At 37.2% G+C, this 18,976-nt stretch overlaps 2 protein-coding genes across 7 annotated transcripts in view; one reads left to right on the top strand and one right to left on the bottom strand.

Annotated features, from left to right (window-relative positions):
- The window catches only part of ASB4 (ankyrin repeat and SOCS box containing 4), a 163,386-nt gene that overhangs the window by 120,843 nt on the left and 23,567 nt on the right, over window positions 1-18,976 (bottom strand). For 2 of the 3 annotated variants that reach the window (XM_037836724.1, XM_037836727.1), the window contains exon 3: window positions 6,117-6,186. The exons of the other annotated variant lie outside the window; for it this stretch is intronic. The gene's annotated coding sequence lies outside the window, so the exon portion shown is untranslated. The remainder of the gene's footprint in view (window positions 1-6,116; window positions 6,187-18,976) is intronic. 3 annotated transcript variants of the gene reach the window in all.
- PON2 (paraoxonase 2) overlaps window positions 1-18,976 on the top strand; it is a 28,857-nt gene that overhangs the window by 4,123 nt on the left and 5,758 nt on the right. For 2 of the 4 annotated variants that reach the window (XM_037836720.1, XM_037836719.1), the window contains exons 2-6: window positions 5,195-5,265; window positions 11,987-12,042; window positions 16,331-16,496; window positions 17,034-17,160; window positions 18,658-18,858. In XM_037836720.1, coding sequence (XP_037692648.1) covers window positions 5,195-5,265; window positions 11,987-12,042; window positions 16,331-16,496; window positions 17,034-17,160; window positions 18,658-18,858 — 621 coding nt within the window. The remainder of the gene's footprint in view (window positions 1-5,194; window positions 5,266-11,986; window positions 12,043-16,330; window positions 16,497-17,033; window positions 17,161-18,657; window positions 18,859-18,976) is intronic. The other 2 variants (XM_037836722.1, XM_037836721.1) reach the window with 1 other exon arrangement.

The following is an 18,976-nucleotide window of genomic DNA, read 5'->3' as shown; positions in this document are numbered from 1 at the left end:
TTGAGGCAAGAGTCCTTAACTCTTGGTGCTGTGGACCCCTTTGGTGGTCTGGTGACACTTTGACTCTTTCTCAGCATAACGTTTATAAATGCATAAAATAAAATACATGATTACATGTATTTAAATATTATTAGTCATATTTAAATACTATGATCAAACTTTTAAAAATCTGATTTATGATATAACATGCCTTTCTTTACTAAAGCACTAAATGGATCTAGAGGTAAGTTAATACCTAGCATACATATTTTGCAGTTGTGTTGAGTGTAAATGTTATTGTGAGATAGCTACAATAACTGAAATGGGATATAAAAATGTCTTTGATTTCTCTTAGTGACAGAGTGACAGGTGTTGCTAATAGTGCTGTGGTTTGTTACCCAGTTTCATTATCAGAGGAAATACAGTCAGAGGTTAACATTCAGTTAGACATTAACATAAAGATGTATTTTTTCCTTATCCAAATTCATGGATCTCTGAATTCTATCTATGGACCCCTTGAAAGTCAGTGAATTCTGAGTTAAGAACTCTGATGTGCATGTTTTCTGTGTGTGTGATGGTGGGGTCATTTGGGGAATGAGTACTGGCAATCAGAGAAGGAAGCCAGTATACATTTTTTCCTCTATTATACCTATTGTATAATTGTAACTAAAAAGTAAATACAGAATTGGAGAGAGAGAGAGAGAGAGGGAAGGAACCTAGAACAGAGAAAGCAAACAGTTTTCATCTTAAGCGTCCATTTTAATAGGTTGGTATGATTACCTGGAACATTGTGACTGAGGCTGGCTCTGGGTTAAGGGAAGAGTGCTGTGATTAATTAGTGATATCTACATGACAGCAGAGTGGCAACAGCTATGCCATCTCTGACCTGGACAAGTGTCAGGGAGGAAGTAGACTGAAAAAAATAAAAATATTTTTTTTCCCTCATGTCATCACTTATTTGTATTTATACTACTTATCTTATTCTTTGTGTGTGTATGTGTAAGGTATTTGGGGGCTTATTGATATGCTAGTCCAAAGAGGTTTATATAGCTTTCTCTTGTATATTCCCCAAACTTCTTAAATCTGATGTCAATTAGAAACGCTTTGAGCTTTGTTTTAGTTTGCTAATGCTGCTGGAATGCAAAACACCAGAAATGGATTGGCTTTTATAAAGGGGGTTTATTTGGTTACAGAGTTACAGTCGTAAGGCCATAAAGTGTCCAAGGTAAGTTATCAACAATTGGGTACCTTCACTGGAGGATGGCCAGTGGCATCCGGAAAACCTCTGTTAGATGGGAATGCACATGGCTGGCATTCAAAATGGCTTTCTCCCAGGATGTTCCTCTCTAGGCTGTAATTCCTCAGAAATGTCACTCTTAGTTGCTCTTGGGGTGTTTGTCCTCTCTTAGCTTCTCCAGAGCAAAAGTCTCCTTTCAACAGCCATCTTCAAACTGTCTCTCATCTGCAGCTCCTCTCTTCTCAGCTCCTATGTGTTCTTCAAAGTGTGCCTCTTGGCTGAGCAAGCCCACTCCTTCTGTCTGAGCTTATATAGTGCTCCAGTAAACTAATCAAGGCCCATCGTGAATGGGCAGGGCCACACCTCCATGGAAACTATCCAATCAGAGTTATCACCCACAGTTGAGTGATCACGTCTCCACAGAAACATCCAATCAAAAGTCTCCAACCCAATCAACACCAGTATGTTTCCTGCCCACACAAGACTGCATCAAAGATAATGGCGTTTTGGGGAACATAATACATCCAAACCAGCACAAGCTTCAAGTAACATACCACAAATTAATGGTGGCTTATAAAAATAGGAGTTTAATTTTCTCACATGAAAAGAATTCTGTAGGTTGGTCATTCTAGGGCTTGTTCAGTGAATCAGGGATCACATCAAGGAACTGGGTTCTTCTTAAATTTTTATTTCTCTATCTGTTAGTATTGGCTTTATATCCCTTATACGTGCCATGCCTGGGTTGTAAAATGGCCACTGTAGCCCCAGAGCTTTTAGCTCTCCCTTTGGATCTGCATATTCTACCAAGAACAAAAATGTCTTTCCCCAAAGCCTGGATCATATGATTACCCTTAAATGCGAAGGAAGCTAGAAAAGCAAATATTTGGCTTGCCCGTCTCTGTAATGGGAAGAAGAAAGGGAGGTGAGAATGGCTTTATGTTTGCCAGTCATACAATCTTTGAACATCTATTCATATCCTTATTTTATACATAAGGAAAACCCGGTCCTATAGCCCAAGGGACATATAGTTTTACTGCTAAGACAAGAACACAGATATCCTCACTTCTTTCTGAGAAAAATACAATAGTGGATTGGAGAAGGGTTGCCTCCGTGTGGCTCCTGCCTCTAGCACTTCCTACCTGTGTGCAATATCTACGGAAAGTTCCTTCACCTCTGTTCTAGTTTGCTAATGCTGCCGGAATGCAAAACACCACAGATGGATTGGCTTTTATAAAAGGGGGGTTATTTGGTTACGAAGTTACAGTCTGAAGGCCATAAAGTGTCCAAGGTAACACATCAGCAATTGGGTACCTTCACTGGAGGATGGCCAATGATGTCCGGAAAACCTCTGTTAGCTGGGAAGGCACGTGGCTGGTGTCTGCTCCAAGTTCTGGTTTCAAAATGGCTTTCTCCCAGGACATTCCTCTCTAGGCTGTAGCTCCTCTTCAAAATGTCACTCTCAGCTGCTCTTGGGGCGTTTGTCCTCTCTTAGCTTCTCTGGAGCAAGAGTCTGCTTTCAACAGCCATCTTCAAAGTGTCTCTCATCTGCAGCTCCTGTGCTTTCTTCAAAGTGTCCCTCTTGGCTGTAGCTCCTCTTCAAAACATCACTCACAGCTGCAGCTGCACTGAGTTCCTTCTGTTTGTCAGCCCATTTATATGGCTCCACTGATCAAGGCCCACCCTGAATGGGTGGGGCCGTGCTTCCATGGAAATATATCATCAGAGTTATCACCTACAGTTGGGTGGGGCACATTTCCATGCAAACAACCTAATCCAAACGTTCCAACTTAACCCCCACTAATATGTCTGCCCCACAAGATTGCATCAAAGAATATGGCTTTTTTCTGGGGGACATAATACATTTTAACCAGCACAACCTCTCTGAGTCAGGTTCCTCATCTTTAAAATAGGGAAAATGTTACCTAATTCACAGAGTCATTTTAAGGATTAAATGAATTCATTCAGGTAAAACACAACAGTGATATACTCAATAAACTATAGCCATTTTTATTATTGATTTCCTTTTGCACCCATGATTATCAGCATCTTCCTCCTCCTCCTTATTCCTATTACTTCTGGCACTACATTAAGTCATGTATACAGTCGATCCTCATTATTTTCAGTAGTTATGTTCTTTAACATCACAGCAAACACTGACTTAGCGAATACTTTTTTTGTTGTTAATAAAAACATTTATTTTGCATTTTATACAGAACAACCTGAAGTATGCAACATGACTTACCAGATACCCAGGAGTTTACAGACAGTGTATCCATCTCAACCGTGTGGTTTTGGGGATTGGAAATCCATATAAACACAGGCAGGGTTTAGTTCCTGCGAACCTCTGGTTACAATGTTTTCATCAACCAATCAGCACTTACCTTGTTTTATGTGTGTTTGTGTTTAAAGACACCTGTTTAATATATACTGTTGATTCATTAATCTTACACTCATGGCTAACAGCACTACAACTCATAACTGAATGAAGCTTAGCTAACACACATATTTTTGTTGTAAGGCACATTGCAGCCTTCTTTCACTCGGGAGCACGAGAGAGTGCTTCGGCACTATGCTTGGGGGCCATTTTAAACACACATAAAGAACAAAAAATGCAAAAAAAATGTGGGACTAAACACACCTCTAAAAGGACACTTTCATAATATGAGAGCATTGCCCTGTTCAGCCTGTCTGGGAGCATGTGCATCAAGTGACTCAAATTTTTCACTGCTCTGCACATGTCCACAAATGACTGTGAAAACACCACAAGATAACTGATTTGGGGTTATGAATATATTTTAGCGAGTAGACGAATTCACAAATACAGAATCTTTTGAATAAAGAGGATCCTTTTTTAATCATTCCTGGGACATTTAGGAATGAGATTTATTATAATTTTTTATTGCTTTGTATGTTTCAAGTAGTTTCAAACCTAAGTTATATGATTCCAAATGCATACGTAAATTAGAAATTTATGTGCCATGAATTGCCAAAATATACAGCTGGCACAACCTAGTATGAGTTCCACGATACCTGGACCTAGACTTTTTTATTATTGCTGATAAACCAATAGTAGTTTTACCCATGTTTAGTATGTAGAAGTCAGAAGCTGTCAGGGATATGATTAGGAAAGGGACAAGGGGTGAACTGATATTTTGTCTTTTAAATGTGTGAAAAGTGTGAACCTCTCTGAAAAACGTAAAGTACTCTGCAAGCTAGCATTATTGTTATTATGTATGGCTTTAGAGAATAGGAGAAGGTGAGGAAGTGAGAGAAGGGAAAGCCTGTAGAATATGTCCTTCAAAATCATAAACCCCACATGTGTTTGCCCAAACCACTTCATGGCTCTCTCCTCTAGGATGGAGAGGAAGAGGGAAGATATCCTATTAGTATTCAACATTCCCTGATTATTTCTTCCTTTTAGTTACAGCAGCAAAACTCATTCTCTAGCCTTCCCACCCCAATAAATATTGTCATGGGGATGGGGCCTTCTACTTTAATTTGTTAAGTATTTGTGGAGTGGCTTCTGTGTGCCAGCTCCAAGCAAGGTCATTTTCTCTTGGTGTCCTTTCAATCATGTGTGATCTTAGGATCATCTTGCAGAGTCAGGGCAGTTTGGTTCCTCTGTGGCTTCCGGTTCCACCTCTAGAGCTTTCTTTCCACAATACCAGACAGAGCTGTGAGAAATGTCACCTGGTGCCATGTTTATATTTGCAGAGGAACCTGCATTAGAAGCTTTATTTCCTGAGTTATTGACTTTCTTTTACCACCAATGGCCATACATAGAAAGTTGTGATATGCATTTTTGTTTCAGCTTAATTTCATATGTTATTTTATGTTCTTACCCTTGTTTTTCTATCTTCTCCTTCATATGCTTTAGATTTTTGCTGTATTTTATGTAGCACTGTATGCCTTTTTAAATCCTCTGTGGAACAAGTCAGGGAATATGTTAACAAATAAGATTTTTTTTTTTTTTAACAGAAATCGACTTAAAGCCTCCAGTCAAGTACAATCTGTAGACCTTCCAAACTGCCACCTGATTAAAGGAATTGGTATGTATGAGAAAATGCTCATTGTACACATTACATTGTTTGGCTATCAACACTAAAAAAATCATTTACAGTATTTTGGTATGCAATTATACTCTTTTTCAGTGTGTAAATCACATTAGATCAAGAAAACCTTCTTTAGCTAATCTCTTTTAGATCTCATACATTCTGTATTTCTTTCTCTCTCTTACTTATACTCTATTATTTGCATAATCCTATGCTTACTGTTTGATTTCTTGCTTGTTTAGTGACTTTTCTGAACTATTTCTGTAAAGTCTGTATTCTCTGTTGTGTGTGCTCACTGAGGTCTGCATACCATTAGCTTTGCTGGTCAGCCCATGAAGGTAAGTCAGAAAGAGGGTAAGCTCCACACTGGCAGTAGCACTGTTTGTCTTGCTCACTACTCTGTAACCAGCATGTAGTCCTATGCCTAATGCATAATTGGGGCTTCACAAATATGTATTTTTTTAAAATTGCTATTATAATATTTTCTAAGGCTACAACTGAAGAAGAGGGAACAATTGGTGGGGTCTCCCTGTCCTGTTGACTATGCAGATGTACCATAGTGCCTGAATCTTTAAAGAGGGGCTCTTTGAAATGAGACCTGGTTCTGCTATAGATAGTTAGGGGCCTGTCCAGATTCTACCCTCCCACTGAGAGTCTCCCAGCTTGTCTGCAGATTCTCCCAGGCCAGAGTCCATGTCTTACTCTGTATGATCTACCACAGTGCCTAGTACCTAATAGACATTCAGTAACTATTGTGGAATTATGAATGAACCATAAAACATATGCTTTTATTAGTGATTGTTCAAGGAATGATAGAAACTCAAAGAATTAGAGGACAAGACACCTACTTTTCTACTTCTGGTTCTGCCAGGAATTTGCGATGTGACCTTGGACAAAGCTGGCCCTTGTATTCTTCACCTGTAATGATGAATTTGTACTTAGATTAAAGGTTTTCAGACTTTAAAAAATCTTGGACCATTTATTTACAATCTTACTCTAAGAACCACAGTATGGAAGTAACTCCAGACTATCATTGTGTCCCTTCTGCCCTTATGTAATAACATCCTCCTCTGGCTGTCTCCTCTGTTGATTGTCCTTGTAATCAGCCATAGATGCAATCAACTGACTAGTGTGACTTAAATATGTGAAATATCCTCACAATCAGGCCAGTGCTTGCTTGAGCAAACAACTGGACATTATAACGTTGCCAAGTTGACATGTGAATTTAACCATTGTAAGTACCCTTCCAGACTTTATTTATGAATTCCTGTACACTTACATACACACAACTTAAAAAAAAGTCATAACTGGGATCAAATTATACATAATATTTCAAACTAGCTTTTGCCCTGGGTACTGTATTTTTTTAAACTTATGTCAGTACACATAGAATTATTCTTTTTAGCAAATGCACAGTATTTTTAAATAAAAATATATATGCTCATGTAAACAATATATATGTGCAAACAAAAAATAATAAAAAATAGAAAATAAAAATCTCTCAACAAATTCTCCATCCCCCTACAGAGATAACCCCAGAAATAGTTCCTTTTCTATCCTTCCAGAAATTTTCAATGCATATGGAAACAAATATATGCATATACACACATCTAGTTTTTTTCACAAAATGGTATCTTAGTTTAAATACTCTGCAACCCACTTTATTCATAACACAGTGTGAATAACTTTCCACATCAGCAAATATAGATTTACCTCTTTTTTTCATATTTGCACATACCATGATTTATTTAATCAATTCCTTCTGAATGCATATTTGGATTGCACACTGTTTAGCAACTACAAAGAAATCAGTGAACATCACTGTACACATGGCTCTTGTGTATCTGTAGGATAGATCCTCAGTGGTAAAATTGTTGCTCAGTTGACATATATGTTTAAAATTTTGATAATCATTGATAAATTGTCCTCTAATTGGCAACACTAATAAACCCAATATCTCATATTCTTAACCACATTCACTCCAGATAGCATTCACAAATGCTAGCAAAAACAAACTAGTGAACCTTCTCTGGACCACACACCAGAAAGCTTCACTTTCATGACAAAATCAGTTTTCAGAGCAACCTTTTCAGCTTTTTTATGGTTGTGTTACTCATCTCTCATTCTTTACACATCTATTTTCTATGTCTTCTATCTGCTATTTGTCCATTTCTGCCTTTGTGTTTTCCCAACTCTATTTCCCTTCACCTGGACTGCTTGACTTCTTTATCCTGGGTTTTCTCCTCTTTGTTTCAGTTGCCCAGTCACTTAGCAGGAGGATGCAAAGTCAGCGTCAAATACCAGATTGACTAGATCTGTGCTGGATAATGCAGATAATTCTAGAACTGAGGTTGTTCTGGAGTCCCAAGAAAGCCAGCAACCTCATTCTGCCTTCTGGCAGAAACTACAAAGGGCCCCCTGAGAACTGGTACCTAAGCTGAGGCCAGATGGCATCTGTCAAGGATGTTGTGCAAGGTTTGGGAGGGTGCACCAGTGATCACTATGGTTACTTTTGCTCCTGAGTTTCTTTTTAATAACTCAAATTATTAAATAGCCCTTGGCCCTGCAAAACCCACCTTCTGTGAATTCAAGTCTCAGAACAGACAATAGGGCACAGCCAGAGACATTACAGGACAAACTGCCCAGTTTATGCCTCTTATAACTCACTGGGATGGAGGACTCTTCAGAGAAAAACAAGCCCAGCAACATTTATATTCTGAACAGGCATCTGTCTATGTTTGTGACCTTTATGTTGTATGTGTTTGAGCTGCTGTCTGGAAATTGGAAAGAATGAGGAAATATGTCACCTATGGCCTCTCTTGTGAAGTGTTTAATGCCTCTGAGGCACTTCAAAAGGCAACAGAGCGGAGAGGAAGAGTGATTAGAAGCACATTTGGGATACGTTTTTAGATCTAATTAGAATTGTGCATTTTTTAAAAAACTTTTTTGCTTTTGCTTTGTGGTTAGCACACACCATCTGAACATTTGGTTGAATGCTATATTAGTGATGTGTGATGGTTAATAACTTGTAGTTACATATTTTTAACAATAGTTGCTTCATCAGTGGTCTTTGATTATAAGGAAGTAACAGTGTCCTGGACAAACATTCCCATATAAGCTAAAGCAGCAAGGGTAGAGAGTTCCTCATTTTTGTTTCTACTTTGGAAGCAGTAGTAGCTGTGCCTCACCCCTTACCCTCCAACCCCCATTAACACATACGCACACACCCTACAATACTGCATTCACTGTCACTGAAAATGAACCCATTGCAACTTTTGGTGCTTTATCTACATAATCATATCTTATGCCCTTCGTTTTAATACACAATAGTCATTTATCATGTATCATACAAAAGGTGTGCCTTGTGTGGGGTGGAAAGTGAGTTTGCTATTAATTTCATTTTATGTACCCCTTCCCAGTCTGTCTTTCAGACAGAAACCAAGCTTTTACACACCCAAGATATGGCGAAATACAACATCTAAGTAATAAAATTATAATAACAAGAGCTAGTTTACTCTATTAGAGGTTTAAAATTTTAAAACATCTTATTTTCTAAATGTCTGAAAATACTGGCATTCAGGGTTCTGGACTAAAATAAAATTTTGAAAGGGCTGTCTTTCTTGAGTTAACTAATAGTTTTATGCACTTCATAGTCAAGAGCTTGACAATAACTTCTGTTTGAGAGATTAAAAAAAAAGTGTTAACGTTTGTGGCCTTTGTTGTCATGTACTTTACAATCCATCTATGAAAAAAGAAAAACAAGAAAACACCACTGTGACATAGACATATACCTTCTTCTTTTTTCTAACAGGTAAGAAACTGAGGCTTAGAGAGGTTAAGTAACTTCTGCAAATTCTCTCTCCAGTATAGTATCTTTTTGCTAGAGTGAAAAATAATGGGTTACAATATTGCATACTCTATTGGGAATGATGAGGGTTAAGTTGCTGTTATAAAATTATAGAAGCTTAGAAGAAAGTATACTTTTCTCTTACATAACAGCCCAAAGGTAAGCAAGAGGCCTAGGTGATTAGATGGCTATGCTTCTTGTGGTTATTCAGGGATTCAAGGTGGAGAAGCAAAACAGTTATCTTCAACATATTGCTTCAGTTTGGGGCAAAGACTAGAACTCCAGTTGTTGCCATTTCCCAGGCAAGAAGGAGTGGAAAGAAAAAGTAAATGGATATGATTTTTATTTTTCTTTTACCCAGTAGTTGCATACGTCATGTATTCTCACATCCCACTGGCCCAAACATAGACACGTGGCCATCTATCCGCAAGACACAGCAGGTCACGTCATCTGTTACTAAATGCCCTGGCCTATTGCTAAAAGGAAGAGTATGGACACTGGCTAAAGGAATAAAAAGAGATCAAAATTAGGTATGCTAAAATAGGAAGACTTTCTAGAGAAAGAGGGCTTTGAGGGAAGTTTTATAGAAAAGTTCAGGATGGGAATTGGTAAAGAGAAATGGGGAATATGAGAGGCATGGAAATGAGAATTTGGGGGGAAAAGCCAACATATGGACTTGATCACAACAGAATTTACAAAGTGAAGTGTATTTGGAGAGGAGCCAGCAGATAGTTTTATAGAGAAAATTCATTAAATGTTAGGTTGGATAGTTTCTTTGTGATTTTAAGTCAAACCAAAAGGATTTGAGTCTCAGCCTCACACTTTGTAGGTTGTGACCATAAGCAATTTGCTTAATGTTTCACAAATTCCATAGTCTCAACTCTAAAATAAGGGATGATAATATTGCCTCTTAGGGTTATGAAAATTTTGAGATTATGTATGTCAAGTACTTAGCAAAGAGCTTAGTACTTGGTAAGCCCTTTATCAGCTATCATCATCATCATCAAATTAAAGGAGAAAAAAATTATGCAGCATTGATTGCTCTTGCAGTGGTCGGACCAAAGAGGTGATATAAACCTACTGTAGAGGTAGCTATAGAAATGAAAAGCAAGGAGAGATCTGGAAAATAAGAAAAGTATGTGTAAGACTCAGTATTTTCATTGAAATTTTAGGCAACAATGTAACTGAAATGCAAAGATCTTTTAAAAATATTGTTTTTTTCTTAAAGTCATTAAAGTTATTAAACAATTAAAAGTTATTAAAACAACTGTTATTTGTAGAAAAATTTAAACAAAGCAAAGTATAAAAGAAAATGGCTCACTCATAATCCTACCAAAATTAACATTGTCAATTTTTTCCCTAAAACTCTTATCTTTTTATTTTCTGTGTATGCAAATACATACTGAATTAAATTTTCTTAAATTATTTTTCAGGAAAAACAAATTTTAATTAATTGAACTCTTACTAAATGGATCCAGAAAGCAAAACTGGGTCTAGTATACATTTGCATGTGTGTATGTGCATGCGTGTGTGTGTGTGTGTGTGTGTGTGTGAGAGAGAGAGAGAGAGAGAGAGAGAGAGAGAGAGATTTCCTCAGGTGCCTGCTCATAACCATTTGAGAACCACTGTAGGTATAGAGTCTGTTGGTTCTTTACTTTACCTTTGCAGGGATCACAGACCCTTTTGGAATCTGCTCAAAGCCAAACCTTTTCACAGAAAAATTCTCATCTGCACGTACAAAATTAATTTTGCATGGAGTTTCAGGGGGTTCATAGGCCCTTTGAATCCATTTGTGGCTCCCTTGGAATCCACAGACTTCAGGTTGAGAAACCTCTCCACTGTACCATGCTTAAGCTTCTGTTTATCTTCTTTCAAAGGACCAGGTGATTCATCTTCACAAAGTGAAATTTTTAGCATTTTAATTTTGTTTCTATTTGCCCCACTCTGATAGAGTGAGTAACACTGGAGGCAACAGGCTAACTGCAAAATCATGAAACAGAAACAAAATGGCTGGGATAGATGCTGAGAAATCTTTTGGAGAGTTCTTAAAGGGGAAGACTGGATTTTGTGGACTCAAAAGAATGTGTCATGATTTGGCTTAATCTAAGCCATTTTTATTCCTCTTTTCTTGTGTTTGGGTCTATTATCTATCTGCAGAATTTACACAGTAAGACCACTGGGAAGGCCTTATGTCTAATTATTTGCTGTACTGAAGATAGTCAATAATCAATAGTAATTGTAACCTGCCTCAGAGACAGGAGTTAGAAGCTTCAGCTGGATTAGGTACATGGTATTTTTCATTATTTTTCCTTTGCTAGTTTTTCTGTAATTTAAAGCCTAAATTTAAAGATTAAACGGAAAGCTTTCTTTGCTTATGAGAACAAGCAGGCGTTGTTTCTTAAAGAGGGGATGTGCAATCCCAGGTGTTTTATCTCTGTTAATGAGAGAAATGTCTGAGTTTGCTTCAGTTTGAATGAGCAGAGAAGAGGACAAGGATATTTGCATGGTTAAATGACTATGAGCCCTTCCTTCTGAAAGTAAATATTCCCCTGATGTCAATTACTTTTATACAGACATCTGGATGTTTATCATAAGAGAATACAGATGTCAACTTTTTCTGTGTTATAGCTGGTAAATATGGTGATTACTTGACTTTGATTTGAGTAAACATACAATATCTAATATTTAAAGTCAGAAGTTCACTGCAGAAAGGAGTTTAGACTGATGTTTATTAAAAAGAGTGGTTCCTTGGAAAAAAATCATAACCATCCCTAAAGATAACAGACACTGATAAATTAAACAAAGTTCTAGTTATGCTCTAACAAATAACCAAATTTGAACATGACATTTATCTATTTCTTGAACTTATAGAAGCTGGCTCTGAAGATATTGACATACTTCCCAATGGTCTGGCTTTCCTTAGTGTGGTAAGTATCTCTCTCCTTCCCCTGTCTTTAGTGGTGGAGGTACAAGGGCATTTGATTAGGACTGCTGAGCAGAAACTTGTTTTCAAAATTCCATCACTTTCAGAAATGTGCTCTGAAAAGAAGACAGGTCAAAGAAGATCTTATCTAAATGTAGTGATGCAGTCTTTGTCAACTGATTTATTGCCCTTTATTTCCCCACTGCATTGCACTAAAATATACCTGGGCATTCAGTATTTTACAAGCATGTTACTGAAAAGGATATTTGGGGCATTAGATACTATCATTTTACTATTTTAACTACAGCATCTATCCATACTTTCATTAGGTACTCAATTGTAAGTGAATATCCTGGTGGTGCTTATTTATTTTCAAATAACATACCAGTTTTCCCAAACCAAGGAAGATGCTTTTTCTTCCTTCTCTCCTTCCCCTCCTCAAGTAGCCTATATAAGTGGAAAGTCAATGACTGACTTTATTTATACCCTCCACTTCTGCCTTCATTCTTAGAAGCTGAAAACTAATTTCTACTGGGCATACAATAGAAAGACTTTAAAATTGATTGGCCTGTGTGCTGCTGGCCTGCACCTGTGTTCATTCTGATTGGAAATCCTTATAAGTGGGTAGATAGGAAGGTTCTGACCACCTTCTTTCCTGGCTGGGAAGAGGTGGGGGTCCATGGCAACTCCAGGGGTCCAGTTTTTCTTGAGGAAGAAGCATCAGGCTCTGAAGACAGCCTGTAGAAGGAATTATTCTATTTCCTTTCAGCATCCATTATTTTCAGGATCTGCAACTCAGACGGGATGTGAAAAACTTGGGGATACCTTAGAATAGAGTTGCAACACTAATAAAATAGTTGTCAGACTTGAGAGAAAGGTGAGAGAAGTCAGCTTAGGAGAGAATGAGGCACTCTTCAGGATCCTGGCAGTTTTTATATGCAAGACTGTGAGCAACTGGTTGTTATCACTGAGAGGAAAAAGAAATACTATGGGCTTTAGCAGATGCATGAACATTTATACTTAATAAGAAAATAGTCTTAAAAGAAAAATTTTATTTCACTACCTACATAGAATGAACAAAGTGGCCTACACACACACACACATATATGATTCTGGCTTTGTTTAGAAGCATGTGCTTGTACATATGTCTATAATTTATAGACTGAGACTGCAAGTCAAAATTGGTCATAAATAGTGATGTAAAAGCCCAAATAAAGGAAAAATCAGTTGCATTTTTTTTTTTGCAAAGGATATATTCTAAAAGTTTTGAGTAATCCAGAACTCACCTATTTCAAGATGTTCTCCCCAGGAATAAATCTGAACTAGGAGGGATGGGTCTCCAAGCACATAAGTCTACAGCCACTTTAGTTGAAGGGCATGTTACAGTCCTGCTGTCTTTCTGATGTCATTCCTAGCATAAATGATTTTTTTCTTGTAAATTTAGAAAGGTTCCCGGTTTAAAACTGTTTTAAATATACTCGGCATTGTCTGCAATACCTCCCAGCATGCACTCCCCTCTAGCATGCATGTCCTGATGGTTGTTAATCCTTCTTCCCAGCATTTCAGCCAATCTATCCCATCCTACTCCACAGTTAAGGGTTTAGGGTCACCTCATTACTAACGCCACACTCAATAAGGGATTGGGTGACACTGACATAGAATATAAAAAAGATTTAAGTAACAGGGAATGTTAAAATAATCATGAAGAGTTATCACCACCACTGGTGGACACTTCCTGTGCATTTAAACATGTTATTGCTTATAGGACACTAATAAAGAATAGAGATTATTAACAGCTGAAAAGGCACTGCCATAAGGCAATAGCATAATCCCAGTTTATTCTATTTACTGGGCCTTCTGGCCTTGAAATTATCTATTTGTGATAGATTTTTTTTTTTAATTGGAGGGAATTCCAATTAATTTTGTCCATAATATGAGGCTTTAGTTTTTATTGCACTCTTTTAAATTTGCATAAAATATGACTGTATTAGGTTAATAAATTGAATAAGGCAGTATATTTAAATAAAACACAGTATCACCAAGAAGTCTTTACCTTAAGAATGTAAGCATCAATCAGCATAAAATACATATAGTTTATTAATTAACTGATTTAAAAAGAAAAGACCTAGATCATCTCAGTGAGTGCCAACAAGCATTAAATCAAATTCAACACTTATTGCTGATTAAAAGCTCTAAGCAAACTGGAACTAGAAGGGAACTTCCAAAAAATCTACAGAAAATATCATTCTTGATGGTAAAACATTAGCTGCATTCCCAATTAATGTTCAGAAGAAGAAAATGCCCAACACCATCACAATACTCAGTCATGTACCAGAGTTCTTAATAACCCAAAAAAACAATAAACGAGGGAGAAAATAAAGATAAAACTGCCATTATTTTCAGACATGATTACTTGTTTTTTAAACAATCCAGAAGCTTCGGCTATCAGACTGTTAGTATTAAAAGGAGAAAAGAGTTCAGTGACATAGTTGGATTCAAAATGAACATATAAAACTCATGGCTTTCCCATGCACTAGCAAAAACCAGCTAGAAAATATAATGATGATAATAAATTTCCATTCAGAATAGCAACCTAATTTTCAAATTTATACAGAAGAATTAATGAATAGAAATCAATGAGAGAGTGAGATCTTATTCTGAATATCAGAATGGACTGGAAAGCTATAGAAGTTTACAGAATAGCATATTGGCACAGGAATAGGAATGATAAGTCAGCAGAACAAAATAGAAATTTCTTAAACAGCCCAATATGTAGATGGGGATCTAGTGCTTGATAAAGGTGACATTTTGAATCTGGGGAAAAGAGATGGACTATATGCCAGGCACTGTTTCAGTGGGAAGAGACAGATAGTGCACAAATGAACATATGTCAGATGGTCATAAGTGCTTTAACAAAAAATAAAGTAGGCTGTGGCAATGGAGAGTGACAGCTGTGGTGATGGTGGAATCATGCTGTCATTTTAGATAGGGTGCAGATAAGGTCTCTGATAAGTGACATTTGACCAGAGACCAGTTGGAAGTGAAGAAGTGAGTCTTGCAGATTTGTGGTGAAGAGATTCACACACGAGACTCACACAAAGAGCAGTACAAACCCTCAAGGAGGATGTGAACTTGCTGTTCTGGAGGAACGACAACCACCTCCTCACTAGCCTTTCTGTTTCCACCCTGACCCCCCTAAATATATAGTATTGATTATATATATATATATATATATATATAAGTATGTATATCACATGGCAATAAGGGCAGTGGATTAAAGTGAACCAGTGTGAGGAGGACAGGGAGTGCCAGGAAACGGGGTGTTTTGGTTGATATTTGGGCACAGAGATGAAGAAATTAAAGGAGGAAGCCCTGGATATCTTGGGGGACAAGCATTCCTGGGCAGAGGAGATAGTGTGTAGAAAGGTCTTGAAGTGAGAATGTGCTTGGTTTGTTGCAAGAACATCAAGGAAGCCAGTATGGCCAACTTAGGGTGAGTGATGAAGACAGAAATAGGATATGAAGGCAGAGAGCTGGGGTGTTTGGAGTGGGTATAGTGATGGAGGTTGGGAAGAGCAGATGATCCAGGGCCTTTAGGCCACCATAAGAATTTTTATCTGAGTGAGATGGGAAGCCATTAGAGAGTTTTGAGTAGAGCTGTGACCTAATTTGACTTAATCTGGATGTTGAGGTAAGAAGGGAATGAAGGGCAGAAACAGAAAGGCCAGTTAAGAGGCTGTCAGCATAGTAGGTGATGGTGGTTTGAGCAAGGAAGTCATGGCAGAGGTGGTACAAAATGTTCATATCCTTATGAATGGAAGTATTTTCAAGGTAGGGTCAACAGGATTTGCTGATGGATTGGATATGAGATATGAGTCAAGGAGGGAAGTCAAGACTGATTTGCTAACGACCAAGTCTTCTGGCATTCTTCAAGCAAATTGCAGGCTTGAGGGATTCAGCACTCAAATTTGTAAACTTTCATTTATTTCCACCCTCAACTCTGCCTGGTATCTCCCAATCCTCTATTTTACCCTCTGAAGAAAAGAAACTCCCAGTCTTCTTCCTCAACTCAGCAAAATCAGTTATTTTGTTCATCTTTCAGCATTCCAGCTTCCTTTTTTTTTTTTTTTTTTTTTTTTTTTGCTATTGTCTCCTCTCTGATTTCCTTATGTTTTTTGACTTTATGCCCCTATCTTTAACTAAAGTCTCTACCATTTGTTTGTGGTTCCCACTTTAGTCCACAAAAAATTTTAAGCCATTTGTATTTAACTCTTTTCTCTGTTTTGGAAAAGGGACTAAAGTGTCAAGGACTCCACAGCTTTGCACCAGATAAGCCTGGAGGAATACTAATGATGGATCTAGAAGAGGAAAAACCTAGGGCACTGGAGTTAAGAATCAGCCGTGGGTTTGATTTGGCTTCATTTAATCCACATGGTATCAGCACTTTTATAGACAATGGTAAGAGTGGATGAAAACATTAAGGAACTTAAAATAGTTTACAAATGACTGGAAAATAGATTTGGATTGTATTTATAGGAAGAGAAGAACGATTAACTCATGAATTATTTCTGTATTCTTCATACAAATATGTTGATCATTTGCCTCTTTAGCTTACAGTAGTAAGTTATGCTACGTTTTGACATTTCTAACAGTTAATACCTGAAGGAAGGCTTAGTTTTCATAACCTTTCCATATACCTATGATCATAACATTTTTTAAAAAGAGCTATATTTCTGAATTCAACTATAAACAGATTATTCATGAATTCTGTATATAGAGTGGGAAACACTCTTTCTTAAAGGTCAGGGGGCCAATGATCAGAAATAACACCAGATAGACAGCGATGGGAAAGACAGGAAAGGAGAATGATCTGTTAGGTTGTCTAACAGCTTATACATTCAACCTTTCCTTGCTTGTGGTATTTAAATGTCAGCGTCTGCCCAAAGGTCCGATGGTTATATCGTGTAAATTAACTCTGTTCTTTCAATTCTTTAGATGACATAGTTTATCTCTTTGTTGTAAACCACCCGGAATTCAAGAATACAGTGGAAAGTTTTAAATTTATAGAGGAAGAAAATTCTCTTTTGCATCTAAAAACAATCAAACATGAGCTTCTTTCAAGGTACTTCCTCCCTCTGTTCATTCACCAGTTTACCTCTAGCATTGTCAAATATTTTCCAGGGTACACTTCTCACCTTTCATAAGAATCAAAAATATATATTATCATTTCCTTGTAGAGCAGAGAAAGCAATGCATATGAGAGTTGTGTCATCTATTATAATAATTAGTGCTCTCTGTGGATTCACTTAGAAATGATAAAAAGTGGTGCTATGGGGGAAACGCCCTTGGGGCCCATTTTGAGAGTAGAAGACAAACCTCGGCTTTTTTTTCCTGCTAACTCTGTCACCCTCCTCCCATATGACTCATCACCCAAATCATAATAATACCTGTCCTGCCAAGAAAGAACAGCCTGCTTTATATGGGATTTGTATGCTTATTTTGGGAGTTTATCCAGAGTGCTTTCACAGGGTTAGTGCTCTGGGCTGATGATCCTACAGAACTGAAAGGATTGGAGTTAGAGCTGGGTTGCCATTACTTCAGGAGCTTAAAGCTAGTTGACAGTGTAGCTGAAGGAGAATCACATGAACTCCACCCCCCTACCCCCAGCTCAACCTGCATGAGCCTACTGTTTCTTTTATTTTAAACTTGATGAATTTTTTAAAATTTCTACTTCCAATCTAGAGCTTCAACATGTAACTTTGATATTTGTCCCAAAAATGTACTATATAATAAATAGGAGGATAGATACCATTCAGACAGCCTCTGCATTCTGCATTATGGATCTCTTTGAGAAAGAGGGAACCCAGCTATTTTCCCTATATCTGTTATTTTTCATTTAACAGAGGATAAAGCAACTCTTTCAGAAATTTTTGCATAGAGTAATTGGAATTTAAATTTAAATAACACCCTTGCATAACTGGTTTTAAAAATGTAATTGTTTATAGCATATAAATCTCACCTGAAGCATTGCACTATGGCAATTTCATCATCCATCTCTCTGCAAGTGTTTATTGAGTGTCTGTTCATTCTTGGCAGGTTGGCTTTGTGAGTTACGTAGAAATAGAACACTCAGCCTTAGTGTGACTAATAACTAAGCAATGAAACTCAGGAAAATCCAGCAACTGAGTAAATGGAAGCTAGGTAAATGTTATTGACTGCTTGACCAGCTCACCAGCCAACCAGGCTCTATCTCTATAGAATGGACAGCTCTGTCCTTACATATCATTGTTGAATGCTATTATTTCTTGCTGTCAAAACAAACAAACAAAGAAACAAAAACCTTAATGTCCCCAAGTTCTTTTTTTCTTTTCTAATAAGCCTGCCATAATTGCTAAATGGCCTGCCTTCAAATTACCTGGAACCATACAAAATTGTTCTCTGACAAACCATTATGGTATATTGCAAATGACTATAGCCATATGATTTTAGCTGATCTTTTCCTGGAAAACCTCCTTCCAAGATTGTGAAGTACATATTGTTTAATCCTTTTGTATACTTAATTTTTATTATGGATGCCAAAAAGACTTTTTATTTTCTCACAGTTATTTTTCTCTTTCAGTGTGAATGATATTGTAGCTGTTGGACCCACACATTTCTATGCCACCAATGACCACTATTTCTCTGATACTTTCTTAAAGTATTTGGAAACATACTTGAACTTACACTGGACAAATGTTGTTTACTACAGTCCAAATGAAGTTAAAATAGTAGCAGAAGGTTTTGATTCAGCAAATGGGATCAATATGTCACCTGATGAGAAGTACGACCCCTTTAAAAATATTTTTATTCCTTCTCAATTACGAGGAGATAAAAAATCTTGATTTTTTTTCAACATGGAAATAGCTTCCTTGACATTTCTATTATAAAACTAATGTTTG

The sequence above is a fragment of the Choloepus didactylus genome, chromosome 5, assembly GCF_015220235.1.
Source record: "Choloepus didactylus isolate mChoDid1 chromosome 5, mChoDid1.pri, whole genome shotgun sequence".
Lineage (NCBI taxonomy): Eukaryota > Metazoa > Chordata > Mammalia > Pilosa > Megalonychidae > Choloepus > Choloepus didactylus.
Note: the sequence above shows the minus strand (reverse complement) of the source record. Positions and strands in the feature narration are given on the sequence as shown.